Here is a 23,293-nt window from a genome sequence, read left to right as displayed (position 1 = left end):
CAGCCCCAGCGCTGTGAGTGGGTGGGAGGGGTCACATGACGCGGCGGAGCCTTTCCCTAATAGAGAGAGGGAGCTGCTTCTGCTCAGAAAGTTAGTGGAGCCGTGCGGAGAGGGGCAGGGAGAGGCACCTGTACCCACACCTATGGGAAATGTCAGGAGAAGCAGCAGGACTGTGAGCAGAGAGCCCATCTCCCGTGCCCGGCACTTTGTCTGTGGAAATATGACCCAGTGCCCCCTGCAGGAGTTTCCCTAAGGAAGGAGCCGCTGCCCGCTAGTTACTGTGCGCTCACCTGGTAAGTCCCACTGTATCGCAATGCCATCTCCATCTGACAGGCACAGCCCTGGCACTGGGGGGAGCTATCTGCCAGCAGGGGCTGGATGGCATTCTAGTGGCACTTGGTTGGCACAGTGCTTTAGGGGGATAGGAAGAGTATATGCCAACTGCCAGCAGGGGCTGGATGGGATTCAAGTGGCACTTGGTTGGCACAGTACTTTAGGGGGATAGGAAGAGTATATGCCAACTGCCAGCAGGGGCTGGATGGGATTCAAGTGGCACTTGGTTGGCACAGTGTGGTAGGGGGTACAAGTCAGAATATCCCAGTGGGTCTGTGATTAGGTCAGTGTGCCCCGGGTTTCCAGTATATTCCCAGTGCCAGTGTGTTGGGCAGAGGGGCAGCTTATGACTAACGCCAGTGTTCTGGGATAGGAAGAGTATATGCCAGTTGCCAGTATTCTGAAAAAAGCTCAGTCTATGTGGAGACCCCATGTGCTGTGATAAGATAAGATATATGATAAGTGCCAGTGTCTATGCCCGGTGCCATACTGAGGTTAAGTATATGACCAGTGGGTGTATATGCCCAGTGCCATGCTGAGATACACTATATGCCCAGTGTCAGTGGGATAGAAGAGGTAGGGTATATGCCCAGTAGGAGAGGTGCAGTATATCACCAGTATCAATACCAGAGAAGATGTAAATTATATACCCAGTATCACTGAAATATGAGAGGTGCAATATATGCCCCTGTACAGTATATATCCAGTAACAGTGGCATGGGGGAGTGGCATTATATGCCCAGTATACAGTATATGCCCGGTATCACTGGGATAGGAGAGATACAGTATATGCCCAGTATCACTGGGATAGGAGAGATACAGTATATGCCCGGTATCACTGGGATAGGAGAGATACAGTATATGCCTGGTATCACTGGGATAGGAGAGATACAGTATATGCCTGGTATCACTGGGATAGGAGGGTATCACTGGGATAGGAGAGATACAGTATATGCCCGGTATCACTGGGATAGGAGAGGTACAGTATATGCCTGGTATCACTGGGATAGGAGAGATACAGTATATGTCCGGTATCACTGGGATAGGAGAGATACAGTATATGCCTGGTATCACTGGGATAGGAGGGTATCACTGGGATAGGAGAGATACAGTATATGCCCGGTATCACTGTGATAGGAGAGGTACAGTATATGCCTAGTATCACTGGGATAGGAGAGGTACAGTACATGCCCCGTATCACTGGGATAGGAGAGGTACAGTACATGCCCCGTATCACTGGGATAGGAGGGTATCACTGGGATAGGAGAGGTACAGTATATGCCCCGTATCACTGGGATAGGAGGGTATCACTGGGATAGGAGAGGTACAGTATATGCCCCGTATCACTGGGATAGGAGGGTATCACTGGGATAGGAGAGGTACAGTATATGCCCCGTATCACTGGGATAGGAGGGTATCACTGGGATAGGAGAGGTACAGTATATGCCCCGTATCACTGGGATAGGAGGGTATCACTGGGATAGGAGAGGTACAGTATATGCCGGGTATCCATGCATTTCCCCAGTGTCAGTGAGATATAAGAGATGCCGTATAGAGCCACTATCACAGAGATATGAGAGGTGCAGTCAGGCCCGGACTGGCAATCTGTGGGTTCAGGTAAATGCCAGAGGGGCTGCTGTAAGGTTCCACAGACAGTCACTATTTATTGGGCTGGTGGGGGCTGATTGGACCTCTGTGTACTTGAAATTTATCCTGTGCTGCGCTCTTGCCTTCCAGCCAATATGCTGTGCCAGCCAGCAACCTGGGCAGTGAGTAATCTGGGCTGGATCAAGTGTCAGCTCCCTTGGCTGCTTCCCTGTACCAACAGAGCTGGACTGTCCACAGCCTGGCACTGACGTTTACCACCCACCGTCACCACTCTGACCCTCTGGGGCTATCTATTCAGTGTTTGTCAAACCACCTGGCACTCAGGAGCAGGGATAGGGTACCTACACTGCTCCAGATGTTTATGAACTACAGCTCACAGAAAACCCTAGGGAGTTATAGTTCAGAAACATCTGGACTGCTGCAGGTTATATGGAAATTCACTGCCAAGGTGGCATTTAGAATCTGTGTCTCTTAGAATGTTCACATACAATTCATTGTACTTTGTTGTTAAAGGATTTAGGCGTGCATAAATGGGTTTATAATGATGATATATGGATTAAATAGGTTTGAAGACACACGGAGCTACTAGTAGCAGCTACTTGTCACGACTTCTAAAGTAGACAATGCTGATCATTTACTCATAAGTGTCTCTACGTGTGTTTTAGCAGAGGTTATTCTCAGTATTGTCTATGGCAGGGTATTGTCTGGCGTTTAGTAGCTGTTAAAAAGTAGCTGCTACTAGTAGCTCTGTGTGTCTTTAGCCTTATTGATGAATCTGTTGCGTGCAGGGCATTTGGCGGTCCATTCGTTTCAGTGGAAAATAAAGTTATGTGTGCCAAATTCCTTATAGATGATTGCATGCTGACACATTTAATGTACATGGGATTAACCCTACTGCTTCTACTCCTAAGGTTATATTAAATCTTATATTGACTGCGGTGAAGCAGCGCCCCTGGTGGATAAATATCATATGAATTCTTTCCCTGTGCAATATGGCTAATCGCTCGGGCACGAGACTGACCTTATTTAAACTCAAAAGCCAGACAGAACCAGTGTTATTTTTAAGTCGGATATATCTGGCTTTTCAAGGATAAAGTTACCCCGGGTGCTTCCCCAGCACCCAATATATATATATGCTGAGAGAAGGTACCCGAGTTATGGCCATGTTTCAGCAATGGATCTAAATAGATCTTCTTTAGAGACAACCACTGGAGCCGTTCTGGCTGTGCTTAGTAATGGGTCACGAAACAGAACATGCTGGGTGGGGGTTACCAGTTCCCTCAGAATCCTTATGTTAGGGGTGCATGGACTTTGTTAACATGGGTTCAAAGCCATGGAACATGGACTTGCGTGATCTAAAGGAGATGTTGACCTACAAAGCTCTGCTGCTGTCATCTCCTGGTCACCAGTAGATCTTGTAAATCATAAACACCCCATCAGGCTTCCCTTTCTAATATCCCATAAGCACATAGAGGGATTTGGTTACAGTTCTGAACAACTTGTTTGTTAAGCTGTTTTGATTCTACCTTTAGTGAATACCAGATCAACACCAGGGATATGAATGGAGATGTTCATGATCCTCCCATGCACCAGTACTAGTAGTAGTACTAGAGGTAGAATCTGTTTTCCAGTGGCGGAACCAAATGACACGTGACTTGTGTGACATCTGTAACCTATGTTTGAAGGGCCAAGTCCATTACCCTCCATTTATATTCAAAAGAGACCTCGTATCTGCAGGCCCATCAGCCCATCTGTTGAGTTCATGTGCAGAGGCACTTTCCAGGCTTCTATTGTGGTGGGACTGATCCTTTAAGATTCACAGAGGCAGTACCTCTTCTTTACTGGTTTTGTTTCCCTCCAGTTAATCACACATCGCATCATATTCCACAAGGAATGCAATACCACTGACTGCAGCCCTTTGTAAGTAACCCAACCTCTGTAAGTGATACCACTGAAGAATGTGTATTGGTTAATAATGTACCTGAAGTCACAGCGAGGTTAGCTCACCTTCTGAAATGAGAATTACCCTTGAACTCCGAGGGTAAACATTGCCTTTCTTCAGCTGTAGCAAACTACGACTCCCAGCATGCCCAGCCTAAAGGATGATATTCATGTTCTAGTGCAGTGAACCCCAGTGAGCAACGTGTTGCTCCCCAACCCCTTGGATGTTGCTCCCTGTGGCTTCAAAGCAGGTGCTTATTTTTGAACTCCCAGCTTGGAGGCAAGTTTTGGTTGCATAGAAACCAGGTGTACTGCCAGTTGACATGGGGCTACCAAATAGCCAATCACAGCCCATATTTGGCACCCCAGGAACTTTTTTTATGCTTTTGTTGCTCCCCAACTCCCCATGTGGCTTACGGCTGGAAAAGGTCGGGACCTCCGTTCTAGAGGCTGCTGGACCATACACTGAGCTTCCTACCTTTCAATACTGTCTATTTATTGCTGCAAAATAGGAAGTGCCTCCATTACCCTCAAGTTAGCTTAAAGAAACAGAGGTGTATAGGTTATTGGGTGACCATTATTGGGTCCAATTCTACTTTGCATGAATGAAAGGAGACCTTTGGCGCTCCTTGATGATTAGTGGAGCTCACACCATGACTTGTGCCATGACTTAGCCTGTAATGAGAATTACCCTTGAACTCCAAGGGTAAACATTGCCTTTTTTCAGCTGTAGCAAACTATGACTCCCATCATGCTCAGCCTAAAGGATGATATTCATGTTCTAGTGGAGATCTTTGGCGCTCCTTGGTGGTCTTGGTGATTAGTGGAGCTCAAGCCATGACTTGTGCCACAGCCCTTAATGAGCTTGGAAACATTTGCCCACACCTATGCACATTGGCCTATACGTAACAGAAATTCCATATGCCACGGGTATCATGATAATAACAAGCGATAACATTCCTGATTGGGCTTTCACCTTGGCAGCCATGATAACGCATTCACCGGCATGATCTGTTCCAGGTACACTATAACCATTAGCAGATGGCGATATGAATGTAGAGGCAGGAGGAGCTAACAGTCGCTCTGTATGACCTCCCCCACCTCCAATCTCCAGCTATTAATTACATTAAAGGGTAAGTATCACCTTTTAAACTAAGTTCTGCATTCAGTAGAAGGTGGTACTTCACTGCAAAAGAGCAGTCTCAGAACGTTATCTAACTATTACTGTGAACGGTTGCAGAACCCTACCCAGAAAGAATGGAGTGCAGTCATACTTATAAAAACTATACCCCCAGAAAGAAGACTTAACCACCAGATTGTTTTTCTTGTATTAAGTGGCCTATTAAAGAATCTTATCAAACTGGAATATATAACAGTAAATATTGCCCATTTTGCCTCGAGCCACCATTTTGTGATGGGCTGTGTGACCCTCAGACATCAGCTGACAGGAAATAATGCTGAACTCTGCCCATTCATTGGGTGATGGGGCCTAGCATGTATGTGTGCCCTTGGCTTGTTTGTGTGCACTGTGAATCCTATGATCCCAGGGGGCGGCCCTTAATTCTTAAAATGGCAGTTTTCTATTACCCAATAGCACATGCTACTAAAAAAGCAGGGTTTTACAAATGAGCTGTTTATGCAATATATTTTTTATAGAGACCTACATTGTTTGGGGTATAGTTCTCCTTTAAATAAGGAGCATTTTTAGCTACCAGCTTCACCTTGACGTTGCTCCATTTGTAGGACCCCATTAATCCTGAAGACAAAGAAAGTGTAAAGGCGGCCAGGCGAGCTCAAGACCCGATATTGGCCCATGTATTGGACTCTTGGGAGCTCCGGAAGGAGGGACTGCATTAGCTTTGGGAGTTAGGGTGAAGACACACAGAGCTCCTTGTAGCAGCTACTTGTCGTGGCTACTAAAATAAACAATGCTGATCATTTACTGATAGTTGTCTCTACGTGTGCTTAGTAGCCGTGACAAGTAGCTCCTACTTAGTAGCTCCGTGTGTCTTTGCACTTAAGTGTAAAGGTCCCCATACACGGGCCGACTATAGCTGCCGATATCGGTCCCTTGGACCGATTCGGCAGCTAATCGGCCCGTGTATGGGGAGAGCAGAGCGGCCTGGCCGACCGATATCTGGCCTGAAATTGGCCAGATCTCGATCGGCCAGGTTAGAAAATCTGGTCGGATCGGGGACCGCATCGGCTCGTTGATGCGGTCCCCGATCCGACTGCCCCATTGCCGCCCACATAATCCGATCGTTTGGCCCCAGGGCCAAACGATCGGATTATTTTTTTTTTTACCTAAATGCTCCCCGATATCGCCCACCCGTAGGTGGGGATATCGGGGGAAGATCAGCTCGCTTGGCGACAACTGCAACTGAGCCAAATTCCAGTGTATCTCACTTCCAGTAGCAACATGGCCGCAGGTGACTTAGCTTGGCCGACTGATCCCGGCTACTCCCTGTTTGCCCAAGTGTTTGCACAGCTAGGCTCAGCTCTTGTCCTTTTCCTTATCTCTGTATTCTGATAAGTCCCGGAAAGAAAAAAACATGGCTGGCAAATAGCTCATTGAGAATTCCCTGAGAGATTCAGCCGTAATCAGTTTTCTGGAGAAGAAATAGATAAATCTGGAGCCTGTGGGACACATTCTGTTCCTGGTAAAGTGGCACCAACGACTCTGTTACATTCTTTATCAGATGGTGTTATCTCCCTAGATACAGGGGGGGGGGGGATTCCAGCTCTAAAGGAGGGGGTCACTCCCTTTATTTCTGTGCAAGGAAGCTTTTTGCCATATTTCAGAGTTTGCTTTATTTGTGCCTAAAAGAGATTTCATATTTGACTTTCTCAGATATTTATATTGCAGCTGTGTGCTAAAGTGTCCTATCTAGGGATATAGCCCTTCAGGTGTTGTTGGACTACATCTCTTATTATACAGCCTTACATGATCCATCCAGCTTTAAATTCCCCACCCAATCTAAGACAAGGAGTAGTAACTGCAGGGGTTAGGGTACCCTTTACTAAACTCTTGAGTTCATGCTCAGATTAAGGGATGATATGAGTATGTGCTTGACGAGTTAACTGCAGGGGTTAGTGTCCCTTCTACTAAATTCTGCATCCGTGCTGAGATCAGGGGATGATCGGAGTATGTGCTTTGAGCACTGACTGCAGGGGTTAGTGTCCCTTCTGCTAAACTCTTTGTGCATGCTGAGATCAGGTGTGATCATGGGATGATGGAAGTATGTGTTTGAGTGCTAACTGCAGGGGTTAGGGTACCTCTTACTAAGCTTTCATGCTGAAATCAGAGGATGATGAGTGTATGTACTTGGAGCACTAACTGCAGGGGTTAGTGTCCCCTCTTCTAAACTCTGCGTCAATGCTGAGATCAGAGGAAGATGTGAGTATGTGCTTGAAGAGCTAACTGCAGGGCTTAGTGTTCCCTCTGCTAAACTCCATGTCCGTGCTGAGCTCAGGGGATGATTCTTTGAGCACTAACTGCAGGGGTTAGAGTACCTTTTACTAAGCTCTGAGTTCATGCTAGGATCAGGGGGTGATGGGAGTATGTTCTTTGAGCACTAACTGCAGGGGTTAGAGTACCTTCTACTAAATACTGCATATGTGTTGGAAGCAGAGGAGAAAAAATAAAGAGACTGTGCACCCTGTAGCACCATCATTAATAAACCACAAATTGTTCTTGGAGGAACTAACATACTATCACACTAATGAATTTGTATACAGGAGCTAAAAAGGATCTATAGTCAGGGCTGCCATAGTCCAGTCAGAGGCTCTGTTGCAACGGGGCCTGGAAACACAATGGTCCCAAATTGCCTACCGCAAAAGTGCTTAGCCAGAGATGGGTGGGGTGTGTTTGGGCAAAATAGAGAGAGGCCACCCAAAATCCTGCAGAATTCTACTGAAATGTATTAAGTCAGATATTCCCCAATAAGGAATCACACATATATACTAGCTGGGGGCTCACCTGTGTTTCATACGTAGACTTATTTTGCGGCTGTGGCAGTTGGCAGCTGGCAGCTGGCTGATAAATGCCTTTTGCCTGCTATAGCAATATTTTTTTTCTCATTTTTTCACGTCATTTTTAATGTCATCTAAATGGAAGCTAGGCAGATATAACAGCACTATCTGTTAAGACAGGGGTCAGGTCACCAACTTTTTTTAGCCACTGGGTGGGGATCACTGTGTTAAGGGGAAACCTCAGTAAAAAGGAAAATACTTGTCCTTTAATGACATTTATCTTTGGCAAATGATTAGTGGAAAAGGTATTAATACCTGTACAGTTGTAATGTACATCTTATTTTTAAACTACTGACAGCATTTATAACTGGGTCTCTTCCCAGAGGCTATTGTCCAACTGCTACTATAGGCACCAACTCACCCTACTATACCTGCTATCCCACAGCCCCAGTCCCTTCCCAGAGGCTATTATCCCACTGCTACTATAGGCAGCATCTCTCCCTACTATACCTGCTATCCCACAGCCCCAGTCCCTTCCCAGAGGCTATTATCCCACTGCTACTATAGGCACCATCTCTCCCTACTATACCTGCTATCCCATAGCCCCAGTCCCTTCCCAGAGGCTATTATCCCCCCACTGCTACTATAGGCACCATCTCTCCCTACTATACCTGCTATCCCACAGCCCCAGTCCCTTCCCAGAGGCTATTATCCCCCCACTGCTACTATAGGCACCATCTCTCCATACTATACCTGCTATCCCACAGCCCCAGTCCCTTCCCAGAGGCTATTATCCCACTGCTACTATAGGCACCATCTCTCCCTACTATACCTGCTATCCCACAGCCCCAGTCCCTTCCCAGAGGCTATTATCCCCCCACTGCTACTATAGGCACCATCTCTCCCTACTATACCTGCTATCCCACAGCCCCAATCCCTTCCCAGAGGCTATTATCCCCCCACTGCTACTATAGGCACCATCTCTCCCTACTATACCTGCTATCCCACAGCCCCAGTCCCTTCCCAGAGGCTATTATCCCCCCACTGCTACTATAGGCACCATCTCTCCCTACTATACCTGCTATCCCACAGCCCCAGTCCCTTCCCAGAGGCTATTATCCCACTGCTACTATAGGCACCATCTCTCCCTACTATACCTGCTATCCCACAGCCACAGACTGCTCCACATTACCTCCATCCCCCTCGCTCACCAACCCTGACACAATCCCCTACTCCTCACCTCACTTTGCTGGGGGCTGGTGATTCCCCCAATCACCACCCCCCCCCCCAGCACAGAACCCATAGTGGTCTGATTTATTAGCTTTGTGTTACAGGCTTGTTGTTTCAGTGACGGGATGTTGTCACTGTTCTGTATCCGTTAACACAGCTGCATTGCATTCATAATTCAATATTAATAATTGGAAGTCACATGAAATGCCTTTGGAAGAGACGGTTATATTTTGTGGAATAGTTTCAACATGGAACGTTTGGTATGTGGAATCAAGGTCATTGTGCTCTGTGCGGGTTGGACCTGTTGCTATACGCAGGGTAAAGAAATCTCCTTAGATAGAGGGTAAATATATGCCGACAGAAAGCACAGTCAGCATTGGATGGGTTGCCAGGACCTGGCACTAGCTGGACTTCTCCTAGTTTATCTAAACCAGACGTCTATGCTGAAGCCCCTTCTTTGCATTTAAACATTATCTGCCCTCCCTTTTATGGTTCAGAGCAGATTATACCTTTCATAACTTTACCCTCAGAATAAATACTGAACCAACAGACAGATTAATCACATTAAGTGGCTTATTAAGGCATCTAACAGTAAATATTGCCCTTTTACAACTTTTCCTTCGAGCCACCATTTTGTGGTGGGCTGTGTGCTCCCTCAGAGATCAGCTGACAGGAAATAATGCAGCTCTAACTGTAACAGGAAGTAGTGTGGGAGTAAAAGGTAGAACTCTGCCCATTCATTGGCTGATGTGACCTAACGGCAGGGTTTTACACATGAACTGTTTTATGCAATATATTTTTATAGAGACCTACATTGTTCTGAGGTATAGTTTTTCTTTAAGATATCAGGCAGCTTAGCCCTTCTGAGGCACAAGGCCCCCCACATACTAAATAGACAATAAACAAAAGAACTGCCAAGTGACTGGCTAGGGTCGGCCAAGGTATTTTAAGTTTAGCCAAAGCTACACAAGCAGATTTGAGAACCCTGACATATTGATTAATACTGCCACTTCACACTGATGGCCCCAACTAACCTCAGAGCAGCCAATCACATGCAGCAATGTGTGTAGTACAGGTATGGGATCCCTTATCTGGAAACCCGTTATCCAGAAAGCTCCGAATTACGGAAAGGCTGTCTCCCATAGACTCCATTTTAAAACTGATTTCCTTTTTCTCTGTAGTAATAAAACAGAACCTTGTAATTGATCCCAACTAAGATATAATTACCCCTTATTGGGGGCAGAACAGCCCTATTGGGTTTATTTCATGGTTAAATGATTCCCTTTTCTCTGTAATAATAAAACAGTACCTGTACTTGATCCCAAATAAGATATAATTACCCCTTATTGGGGCAGAACAGCCCTATTGGGTTTATTTCATGGTTAAATGATTCCCTTTTCTCTGTAATAATAAAACAGTACCTGTACTTGATCCCAACTAAGATATAATTACCCCTTATTGGGGGCAGAACAGCCCTATTGGGTTTATTTAATGGTTAAATGATTCCCTTTTCTCTGTAATAATAAAACAGTACCTGTACTTGATCCAAACTAACACATAAATAATCCTTATTGGATGCAAAACAATCCTATTGGGTTTAATTAATGTTTTATTGATTTTTTTAGTAGACTTAAGGTATGGAGATCCAAATTACAGAAATACCTCTTATGCGGAATACCATTGGTCCGGAGCATTCTGCATAAGGGATCCTATACCGGTACATGGTGATGCTTCTCCCGCTGTACAATATGTTCTTAGAAACACAGTAACCTCTAACATAATTATATTAACTGCAGGGGTGCATTAGTCGCAGCCTTACTGTAAATTAAGGGTACCCTCTTGCTTCCACCCCTTCCATTTCAGTGTCCTGGTCTCTTTATGAGTGAATGGTACTTTGGGAAATGGATCTTATCAGGCTTTCCTCTCCTTCAGCTCCAAGAACTGCCCAATTAAACAAACATCTTCCTATCCCCCCTCTCGCATTTCCTTCTGTTTACAGAGAAGCAACCCTGACATTTATGGGAGACTCGTCCCAAAGGGCAGAAATGGAACATTCTTGCATTAAGCGAGTGATTATTTTTAATATCAAAGTAAAACATTAATGTCAGGGACCGTTCTCACATGTGAGTAGGATATTTACTATTGGAAGAGGTATCGGACCCCTTCTCCGGAAACCCATTATCCAGAAAGTTCCAAATTACTTAAAGGTCATCTCCTATAGACTCCATTTTAATCAAATAATTCACATTTTTAAAAATGATTCCCCTTTTCTCTGTAATGATAAAACAGTACCTGTACTTGATCCCAACTAAGATATAATTACCCCTTATTGGGGCAGAACAGCCCTATTGGGTTTATTTCATGGTTAAATGATTCCCTTTTCTCTGTAATAATAAAACAGTACCTGTACTTGATCCCAACTAAGATATAATTACCCCTTATTGGGGCAGAACAGCCCTATTGGGTTTATTTAATGGTTAAATGATTCCCTTTTCTCTGTAATAATAAAACAGTACCTGTACTTGACCCCAACTAAGATATAATTACCCCTTATTGGGGGCAGAACAACCCTATTGGGTTTAATTACTGTTTAAATAATTTTTTTTAGTAGACTTAAGGTATGGAAAAACCCCTTATCCAGAAAACCCTGAGCATTCTGGATAACGGTCCCATACCTGTATTTGTTTATCTCTTTCTGTTCTCTAGTTATGACAGAGGAAAAGTCATTTCATCTCCAGGTCAGTGAATCTGCTACACTGTTTCAGGAGTCAGAACCAGCAGTGCAGAGCATATACACAGCCGGACAGATACTGCTTTCAATAGCGATTACGTTTACAAATAACTTTAAAACCATTTAAAATGTTTGTTTCCTTTCATGACTCAAGAAACAGTTTTTGGGTGGGGTTCCCGTTTAATTATCTATGGAACTGTTCCTTTCCCTTTAAACATAACAGGGGGGTTTCCATTGTCTTTGGCCAGCGCTCGGCCTTGTATTCCCGTGGGACAGTTCTGGGAGTCTGACTCACACAGGACAGTGGGGGGGAAATTGGGCGAAGGGTCTGCCAATGACCTCTCCTGATATCATGCACATTAATACCTCCCGGGACAGCAGCGCATTGTCCTCTCTCATAGATTTCCCATCCTTGTCACCCCCTGCCAGTTGTTCCATAACACTGAGAGGGAGGGCAGGTAATAGGCTGCGTTCCCAGCGAGGTGAGATCATTGCATTACAGGTACATTCACCGTTGTAGGAATCAATATACAGAGCAGTAAGGATCTGCTGTAGTATGGAATATATATGGGCACCGCTACCCTTGGGGGGTCGCAGTGGCAGCATTCTTGCTGTGCTGACTTGTGAATCCCTATGTCGCCATAGTTTTATGGTATCTCTCTGTACAGGCTATGAGCAAACTTAGGGGGCTGTTCCTGCTGAATTGTGCTTAGTACAGGGGAATCCCTATGTGCCATAGTTTTATGGTATCTCTCTGTACAGGCTATGAGCACACTTAGGGGGCTGTTCCTGCTGAATTGTGCTTAGTACAGGGGAATCCCTATGTGCCATAGTTTTATGGTATCTCTCTGTACAGGCTATGAGCAAACTTAGGGGGCTGTTCCTGCTGAATTGTGCTTAGTACAGGGGAATCCCTATGCTGCCATAGTTTTATGGTATCTTTCTGTACAGGCTATGAGCAAACTTAGGGGGCTGTTCCTGCTGAATTGTGCTTAGTACAGGGGAATCACTATGTGCCATAGTTTTATGGTATCTCTCTGTACAGGCTATGAGCAAACTTAGGGGGCTGTTCCTGCTGAATTGTGCTTAGTACAGGGGAATCCCTATGTGCCATAGTTTTATGGTATCTCTCTGTACAGGCTATAAGCAAACGTAGGGGGCTATTCCTGCTGAATTGTGCTTAGTACAGGGGAATGCCTATGCTGCCATAGTATTATGGAAAAATTGACACCAATATAGGATATCGCATATAGTCACCATCAGTGAGAATTCACAACTTATGATAATCCTGCCTTGTCATACATATAATCACCCCTTATTATCCCTTTTATACTCAGCGCCCCCCAGGGATTGCTTAGTGATGAAACAGACATCTGAAATATGTACTTTCTGCCCAAGTAACCAGAGTCGGGAAATAGGTTGCTCTAAATGCTAAAGGAGGTCACAGTTTGTGCTGCAATTTACATTTCGGCCCCCACAAGCAACTTGGGTTTCATGGCGATAATGTCAGAAGAATGTATCAGTTACTTCATGGAGCGATGCCCTCTGCTGGCCGAAGTTACTTGCAGTTTAACTAGAAGGCGCTGGTGTATATTAAGCTAATCATTTACAGTAAAGCTACAGAAAGCAAAGTGTTGGCAGCCGCAGAGCCCGGAGGTGGGCACAGAATGATATAAACAATTATTCATTTGACTGAACAGAGACTAAGGCGGGGGGTCTGGGCATAGGCCAACATTAGACTTTTTTTTGTTTGTTGAATAGGGAGGTCTAAAGGGATTTGTTCACTGATACCAGCCATAGCAGCTTACTAAGTGGGTGGTTTAGCCTTGGACTGATTGCTATGAAATGCTAGTCACATTTTATTGGGGGGCACTGAATGCAAATCCTGCATTAAGGGTACAAAAGCATCACTAATTACTTGTATCCAGTGCCAAGTGCAGAGCAAAGCAATAGCAGGGCAAGGCAGCCATGTTTCCTGGAAAGAACAGGGCACCTTTACTCTATGTGCCTCCCAGCACCCCCTTGTTCGTCTGAGGGACAGGAACAGGATGAAGGATAACTATATGCCCCCCCACAACTAGTCAACACTGTATTCACCCAGAAAGCACAGGTCGTTGCACTACAGCCTGCGCTTGTGGGCACTGATGGCAGGACAAGGGTGGAGAACACTTGTACATTGGTTTTTGGACTTTACACCCTGCCAAGCTGTTGCCAAATCCCCTTTTTTGCACCAGGTCTAAAAAACCGTACCAATTCAGTGTTTCCTTCCTGCAGATTAGTTGCCGTGGGTTTTTTTATTACATGCTTCAGCTTCACTTGATACATTTGGGCTTAAGCAATATTAAAGGAAACCCCCGGGGGATTTTTCCAGTCATGCTGGATTTTGGGTGGAAAAAGCCGTAACTTTCCCGAAGGCTTGGGCAATCATAAATAGGCCCTTAGTCTTCTGTTAGTTCAGCACTTTCTTCTATATAGTAAATCTATATATTTCTATTTTTGTTACAGATAAATCACAATGTCGGAGGAGAGACTTCCTGCGCTGTGCCTTGTACTGTCGTTGTTCGTGTTTGTGGAACCCTACGGTGCTCACATAAAACCAACGTGGCCTAATTACAAAGTTCCGGTTATTCTGCCGCAGTCCATATCTGCACTGGATAAAGCACAATTTGAAGCAGATCCCAGACTGAACGTGACGTCTTCGTGTGGGGCAGAATGTCATAAACACTCGCCCATGCCAACATATGAGGAGTTGAGAGACTATATGGCATACGAGACCCTCTATTCCAACGGGAGTCGAACTATGACCGACGTTGGCCTTTATGTGCTCAGCAGCAGTGGAGGGGAAGGCCGGTCACGCACAAAGAGGCAGATATACGGCCATGACAGTCGTTTTAGCATATATGGCAAGGACTTTTTGCTGAATTATCCATTTTCAACGTCCGTAAAATTATCCACCGGCTGCACTGGCACTTTGGTGGCAGAAAAACATGTTCTAACCGCAGCTCATTGCATCCACGATGGTAAAAATTACGTCAAAGGTGCCCAAAAGCTGAAGGTTGGCTTCCTAAAACCAAGGTATAAAGATGGAGGGAAAGGCCTGAATCAGACCAATCCCAGAATTCCGGAAAAGATGAAGTTCCAGTGGATCCGGGTAAAGAGGACCCATGTTCCCAAAGGCTGGATAAAAGGAAACGCCAACGATATCGGAATGGACTATGACTATGCTTTGCTTGAACTTAAGAAACCTCACAAGAGAAAATTCATGATGATTGGCGTCAGCCCTTCCGGGCGCCAGTTACCCAGTGGAAGGATCCACTTCTCCGGCTACGACAACGACAGGCCTGGCCACCTGGTCTACAGGTTTTGTGAAGTCACCGACGAAACCTACGACCTTCTCTACCAACAATGCGACGCTCAACCAGGCGCCAGTGGCTCTGGGGTGTACGTGAGAATGTGGAAGAGGCAGAAGCAAAAATGGGAAAGGAAGATCATCGGGATATTTTCTGGCCACCAGTGGGTTGACAAAGACGGGGACAAACAAGATTTCAATGTGGCTGTGCGCATCACGCCCCTGAAATATGCCCAGATCTGTTTCTGGATTACAGGAAACTACGCTGATTGTAGGGACGGATAACCCCGCCTCCTTCCAAACCAGTGATGCACTTAAACGTCTTACGAATTTTACAAAAGCAAAACCAAAACTTTTGAGATTAATGTTTGTATTTAAAAGTCCGAAGCTAATGCTGCGAAACCGCGTATTCACTAAAGAGCATGAGGAATCAAGGAGAAGTGAGACAAGGAGATGCATTGGTTATTTGTCTCCACCTACTGCTCTGTTTCACAGTACTGATCCATTGAAAGAGCCTCTTGATGGAATGTATTAACTAGCACACATATATAGTTTTTTAATTTATGTCTATTTTGTGGTCCTGCGGTGCAGTTTTACGGATTCTCGAGCTGAAATGAAATACCCAAACTATGGCCGATACCTCCTCCCTTCCTTGTAATGCAAATTATTCCACGTTAAAGAGTTACTGAATAGCCTAAAACTGTCACAGCATGGACTCTAATTCTATAGAGATTTCATCTTTTTTCCCATTTTCCTGCTGAGTTCAGATTAGCACTGAAGCGTTAAGGATCCTTCAGCAGACCATCTCCATTCGCCCGTATCGCTTTGTCTCAGGAAGTAACAGAACCACTCATTGCCTTATATATTCTGCATTTAATGAGAGAGTCTATTAGAGTTAGCTATATATGTTGCATTTCATAGGGAATATATCACGGGAGATGTTATTAGTTGTACCTCCTAGCTTGGTGGATAGTGGGTTTAGTCTAATAAACGAAGATTGTTTCCATTCTTTACCATATAGCAGTTTTATCTGCTTACATTAATGAGGTTGGTTCCTTTACACTAGTGTTTGTTGGACTTTTTTTAGTTCAAGCCCCGTCCCCCATTCTTTAGAGGTCCAAACCTTTGTTCAGAACCTATCCTTAACTCAGTTTCCAGTTTAGGAAAATATCAGTTGTTTAGCCATAGTTCCAGGAATATAAAAGACAGCAAATTCATTTATTACCCTAAATCAAGCTTTACATGGATCTATAAAAGCAAATAGACTTTCTGCTCAAATCTTACCCGAAATGGACTCGCTCCTACCATTGCTTTAAGCCCACCATGGATGTCCAGCCCCACAGTTTGGAAACCACTGCTCAAAACCCTTTGTTACTTTTGTTGGCCCAGACAGGGGACTTTTGGTCATCGATTTGGAAGTAAACATGATGTTAGTTAGTATGGATTAGCATGGAATGGCTTAAGATTGGGGGAGTGTTTAAATTCCCATCCGCCATGGCAACTAAGGGGTTGGGTATAGATGGGCAGATCAGCTATAATAGCCAATTTAGGCCTAGATCTGCTCCTTAATTACTTGTCCAACTAACGGGGCAGACTGGAAAACTAGTCTTTGTTTGAGCCGATGAGCATACCCCATGTATGCAACCATCAACTGATTTTTCAGGTGTTATTGGAATCTGAGTCTTAAAAAAAATGGTAATTTAGTCAAAAATGGCCAAACTAGCTGAGCTGTGTCTATCATCTTAAGCCAATGCTTCTCCACTCTTTTTGTGTAAGAAGATCCCCAACTGTGTATCAGTAGGAGCCTGTCGATCAAAGACAGGTCGAATCCCATGGTTAGTAGTAAGTACCAGGAAATACTCCCTCGGGAAACAGCTAGACTTTTTTCTGCTTTCAAGCAATGTGAGAGCCTGAACGGATCATTCTCTAGTCAAACATTTCACACTACCTATTCTGTTCTACATGGTGGGCTATTGTAATGCATCAAACTTTTGCTTGACCATAACCATATATCAGATATTTGCTGACTTATGAATTCAAACTTGATTTGCTGTCCAATATTTGTTGGGGCCCCTCACAGATTGTAAGGTTAGAAAGGTATATAACACTGGGATCCATATTACCCACTGCCCTGCTCCTACGCCCATGGAAAACTATTCTTCCATTTTGGAACCTCTGCACTAAATAGTGACATTTGGTAACATCAACACTCGGGAAGCACCAAATCCAGGATTCTTGTTCTTGATTTGGCCAAATCACCTATGGGGGTCCATTCTATTAAACATTCTCGATTTAAGGCACCCCTAATCAAAACATTGCCCAAGCCCCTTCAGTCCATGGAAACTCTGACTTAACTGTATACAGTTCTACTGTGTTTACAACAATCAATTCCCAAGCTATTTTTTTTATTGAAAGGGAAATATCCAAAAACTTGCAAGGTTATTGTCTAATGAGAAGTTGACAGTGTGTGTAAATGTGATAGGGACCTTAGATTTTAGCTCACTGGGGCAGGGACTGATGGGAATGTGATAGGGACCTTAGATTGTAAGCTCCACTGGGGAAAGGACTGATGGGAATGTGATAGGGACCTTAGATTGTAAGCTCATTGGGGCAGTGACTGATGGGAATGTGATAGGGACCTTAGATTGTAAGCTCACTGGGGCAGGGACTGATGGGAATGGGATAGGGACCTTAGATTGTAAGCTCCACCGGGGCAGGGACTGATGGGAATTTGATAGGGACCTTAGATTGTAAGCTCACTGGGGCAGGGACTGATGGGAATGTGATAGGGACCTTAGATTGTAAGATCACTGGGGCAGGGACTGATGGGAATGGGATAGGGACCTTAGATTGTAAGCTCACTGGGGCAGGGACTGATGGGAATGTGATAGGGACCTTAGATTGTAAGCTCACTGGGGCAGGGACTGATGGGAATGGGATAGGGACCTTAGATTGTAAGCTTACTGGGGCAGGGACTGATGGGAATGGGATAGGGACCTTAGATTGTAAGCTCACTGGGGCAGGGACTGATGGGAATGGGATAGTGACCTTAGATTGTAAGCTCACTGGGGCAGGGGTTGATGGTTGTCAAGGCAATTATAGGTGAGAATTGATGGTTACATATTTTGTCAGGTTGGTTGCTGGAAAATAGTGACATAAATGCGTTATCTGTAGAATAAAACCAGATGTTTAGGGGTGCACTATAGGTCGTGATGATAACATATACAGGGATTTTCTCCTTCCATTTCTGTCTGTGTGGGCCAATAAATATAGAATAAACGTAGGATATTTGAGCTTAGATGACATGTTCTGTATGATTTAAGAGATCTGACATTACATCAGTGGGGAAAGGAAACACTTGTAATTAAGGGCCAAGAACACGGGATTTTAGGATATCCCTTAGCAAAGGTGAACTAATAAATCTTGGCGATTAACTGCATTTCTCAGTAGGGAAACTCCTTAACTCCTGCCCATAAGCCCTTGGGGATGTAATTGCCTCGGCCCACATCGTAACATAGTCACTAACGAGGAATGAGGTCAGGGATGGAAATGATGTCTCACTCTTGGATCGCTAGCCTTCCATGAAATTACCCAGCTATCAGCTGAAATAGTTTCCATTAGGAAGTAGCCTGAAACACTAGAATACTCATTGTCTTCCCATTGCACGAGGCACATCTTGCAGTTGGAGCAAGAAGATGATAGTTTTCATGTGACTTCTGTGTTGTGACTTGGAACCAATCCCTACCGTTGTGCCTCACTTTGCCTATGTCTGTCCTTATAAGAAGTATCTCTTTGTTTTCCACATGATCCTTATTGTGAAATGGACCTTCAGTCTCAATGCCAGTTAGACTTTCCTTCCCCAAAGGCAGTGGGGTGGAATGAAACTACACAACCTCTTGAAGGCCTCAAAGTACAGGTATGGGATCCCTTATCCGGAAACCCGTTATCCAGAAATCTCCGAATTACCGAAAGCCTGTCTACCATAGACTCCATTTTAATCAAATAATTCAGAATTTTAAAACTGATTTCCTTTTTCTCTATAGTAATAAAACAGAACCTTGTACTTGATCCCAACTAAGATATAATTACCCCTTATTGGAGCAGAACAGCCCTATTGGGTTTATTTAATGGTTAAATGATTCCCTTTTCTCTGTAATAATAAAACAGTACCTGTACTTGATCCCAACTAAGATATAATTACCCCTTATTGGGGCAGAACAGCCCTATTGGGTTTATTTAATGGTTAAATGATTCCCTTTTCTCTGTAATAATAAAACAGTACCTGTACTTGATCCCAACTAAGATATAATTACCCCTTATTGGGGCAGAACAGCCCTATTGGGTTTATTTAATGGTTAAATGATTCCCTTTTCTCTGTAATAATAAAACAGTACCTGTACTTGATCCCAACTAAGATATAATTACCCCTTATTGGGGGCAGAACAGCCCTATTGGGTTTATTTAATGGTTAAATGATTCCCTTTTCTCTGTAATAATAAAACAGTACCTGTACTTGATCCCAACTAAGATATAATTACCCCTTATTGGGGCAGAACAGCCCTATTGGGTTTATTTAATGGTTAAATGATTCCCTTTTCTCTGTAATAATAAAACAGTACCTGTACTTGATCCCAACTAAGATATAATTACCCCTTATTGGGGGGAAGAACAGCCCTATTGGGTTTATTTAATGGTTAAATGATTCCCTTTTCTCTGTAATAATAAGGGGAAAAACCCTTATCCGGAATACCCTTGGTCCCGAGCATTCTGGATATCAGGTCCTATACCTGTAGTATGAGGGAGTGAAAATGCTTGTAGATGGGGGGTTTTGCCTTCCTCTGGATCAACTAGCAGTTAGGCAGGTTATATATAGGCATTATGGTTGAACGTGATGGATATGTTACTATGTTTCCATAGATCAGCCCAATGACTTGGAGCGTTGTTTCTTCTACATAAACCTAGAAACTATAAGTTGGGGATAATTTGGTAAATTCCAATTGGTTCATTGGTGAACCTACTATTACAACTCACTATTACTTTTATTTGCAATTCTCTCCAAAGACCCGCAATTGTGGTCCTGTCCTGAGGCTGAAGTCTTACACAGCACTTAATGTAGTCCATATTAATTTCAAGTAGAATGCACTAAGGCTCTTTAGCTTCTATTTAATATGTCACTGTGCAGGGTATTTCCGCTCTGTAGATGACACACGTCCCCTAAACCTAATGGTGCTTTTATCAGTGTTGCATAGGGGTAGCCTGCCCTGTGGTTGCTATGCTGAGCTTGGTGTAGCTTTATTTTCCAGATATAAGTCCCCTCTCTCAAGCTGTGCAATTTTCTAAAGTGTTGTTTGTACATAGTTCTAATGATAAATTGCAGATCGCCAACTGTAATGTCTCCGGTATTGTTTGTTTTGCCACCGCACTCCTTTTGAATGTACGCAACCAAAAAAAAATGGCAAAAAAAAAAATAAATGAAACAAAGAAAATGGTCTTGTTGTGTTTTTTTCTGCTATCACAGCAGCATTTACCCAAACAGGACAACAATAAACAACGAAGACCAATTGAAAAGTAGGTAGGAATAGGACATTCTATAACATACTAACCGCTACCTGCTTATTGGTTGCTTTGGGTTAGATCTGTAACCAACTTTGCACCGTTTTTTACATTATCTCCAGGGTATTTTAAGGTCCCCATACACGGGCCGATTCTAGCTGCGGATATCTGTCCCTTAGACCGATTCGGCAGCTTATGTATAAGTGTATGGGCACTACCGACGGGCCTGCCCGACCGACATCTGGCCTGAAATCGGGCAGATCTCGATCGGGCAAGTTAAAAAATCTACTTGGATCGGGGGCCGCATCGGCACGTTGATGCGGTTCCCGGACCGACTTTTCCTATACCCGTCTTTATAATTCAACGATTGAATTAGCCTTGATTCTCCCGATATCACCCACCCGTAGGTGGGGATATTGGGAGAAGATCCGCTCGCTTGGCCAAGCGAGCAGATCTTAAGGTGTATGGGGACCTTAACAAGGAAGGGGAACAATCTGGATATCACTTGTGATTTCAGTGGGAGTCCCAGAGTGATCAGCCCCATAGTGAACTCCTGGGGCTCTTCCAGTGCTCATCTGTATCATATACACCAGTGATCCCCAACCAGCGGCTCGAGGGCAACATGTTGCTCACCAACCCCTTGGATGTTGCTCTCAGTGCCCCCAAACCAGGTAGTTATTTTTGAATTCCTGACTTGGGGGCAAGTTTTGGTTGAATAAAAACAAGATTTCCTACCAAATAAAGCCCCTGTAAGCTGATAGGGTGCATAGAGGCCCCTAATAGCCAATCACAGCCCTTATTTGGCTCCTCCATGAACTTTTATGGTGCTTGTGTTGCTCCCCAAGTCTTTTTACATTTGACTGTGGCTCTTGAGTAAGAAAGGTTTGGGGATCCCTGCTACAGAGCAATGGTGAGGGCCCCTGGTGCCATTTGCCCCTTAGCGGGGCACTTTTAATCCTATGGCATGCAAAGCAATATAGGGAGTTTTGCCTCTAATGTTTTTTTCTCAAAAATTGGGAAACCCAGAACTGCCTACACTGCTGGCAATGGGACTTAATCCCAATGGAATCCCCCCACTGTGCTAGTAATAGTAACTGTAATATTTACTAGCACTAATCCGTAGCACAGCTCTGCGTTATCACCCTAATTACCCTTGTTTTCATTGCTACAAGAGGCAGATTCTATAGACAAAGGGCCAGGGGTCGGTATTCCCAGCGCCGGGCAAATTGGTCTCGTCAACAAGTGGCACTGAGAAGGCCCCGAGCTTGTTCTTTCGCTATCAACCCACCAAATTGCTGAAATGCCTGAGATTCTTTAGCCATTTTCTGACTAATCTGCCTTTTCTTGTACTCGCTGGTGACATTCCAATCGGATGGTAACAATGTCTGGGAAACTATCATTCGAGAATTGCTCCCTTTATTAGACGGGATGATGCCACTTTATCCCAGTGATTTACGGGAAAAATGCTGAGAATCGCATGGAATAAAAAGCATAAAATCTGATATCAAAACCATTTGTGTAAGGCGGTATAGTTCTTGTCTTTTGTCAAAACAAGGAGCATCTCAGACTTTAAAGGGGAACTCCGGCTTCTGAACTGAAATTTATTAAAGAGCCCCACACAACACAGAAACCCCTAATATCCCTATACCTGTAATCTGTTCCTTCAAAAAGTAGGAATAAATACCATTTTTATATGCTGAAATCCAGCTACAAAACAGTTCTACTCTTTCTGCATCATTTGAAATCCTGGCAGGGGAGGAGGGACTAAAACACTGATGTTACAAATTGTAACAACTTCTCCACAGCTTACAGGCAGCATGCAGGAACTACATAACCCACAATGCATTGCACTGGGATGTTCCTTTCCTTATTGACATCACGTGTGCAGCAGGGGATTGTGGGATTGGGAGGAGGCAGGCTGAGGGACAGGCGACTACTGTTACATTTTATTTGAGTCACAAAGTAGTCAGCCAGATCAGCAGGGGAACAGGGGGCGGGGCTTAGGGAACTGTTCCAAACCACATTACCAACCTGCAGATACTTCTCTAGAAGGTTAAGCTTTGCTACTCTCTCAGTACCATTATACAGTGCAGCATGACTAACTAGACGTTCCCAGCCACATATACAGTTTATTATGACAACAAAGTCAAAGCTGGAACAACATCAAGATGAGCCGTGTGTAATATATTAGAGGAACTAAGCGGGAGCTTCTGTCTGACGAACTTGCAGAAAGTTTGCCATTTTCTTCCGAGCAATTTAACAAACGTTTCTGTCCATTTTGCCGGCACTGGAGCAGCTGAGGGTGCAAAGAGATTCTCCACCTTTCCAGGGAAGGAAGCCACGGGGTTGCAGCAGGGCAGCTGGCTCAGTTGGCACGTTGGCTGCTGTGGAATGTTCCCATGATTTGTTTTCAAGTATTACCTTTGGCTCTGCCAAACAGAAAACTGCTGATGTGCGTAGTCTAATAAAAAGCAGGGAGGCAGTCATTTTGTTGGAGAGACTCTTACTGGGGGTGTTGGCTTAGACGCTATAATAAAAATGCCCCTTTGTATCTCTAAATTCACTGTGAGTAAGGA

General features: G+C 44.3%; 1 protein-coding gene across 1 annotated transcript; it reads left to right on the top strand.

Annotated features, from left to right (window-relative positions):
- Positions 1-135: 135 nt before the first annotated feature.
- On the top strand, positions 136-15,859 carry prss23 (serine protease 23). The gene is made up of 2 exons (NM_001113120.1): positions 136-293; positions 14,321-15,859. Exon 2 carries the CDS (start codon positions 14,331-14,333, stop codon positions 15,447-15,449), a length of 1,119 nt encoding a protein of 372 aa, NP_001106591.1. The 5' UTR covers positions 136-293; positions 14,321-14,330; the 3' UTR covers positions 15,450-15,859.
- The last annotated feature ends 7,434 nt before the right edge of the window (positions 15,860-23,293 follow it).

The sequence above is a fragment of the Xenopus tropicalis genome, chromosome 2 (genome assembly GCF_000004195.4).
Source record: "Xenopus tropicalis strain Nigerian chromosome 2, UCB_Xtro_10.0, whole genome shotgun sequence".
In the NCBI taxonomy this organism is placed as follows: Eukaryota; Metazoa; Chordata; class Amphibia; order Anura; family Pipidae; genus Xenopus; species Xenopus tropicalis.
The sequence above is the reverse complement of the archived record's forward strand: the minus strand, read 5'-3'. Positions and strand labels throughout refer to the sequence as shown.

Coding starts and splice junctions, on each gene's coding strand:
- prss23 (NM_001113120.1), top strand. CDS start 14,331: ATGTCGGAGGAGAGACTTCCTGCGCTGTGCCTTGTACTGTCGTTGTTC.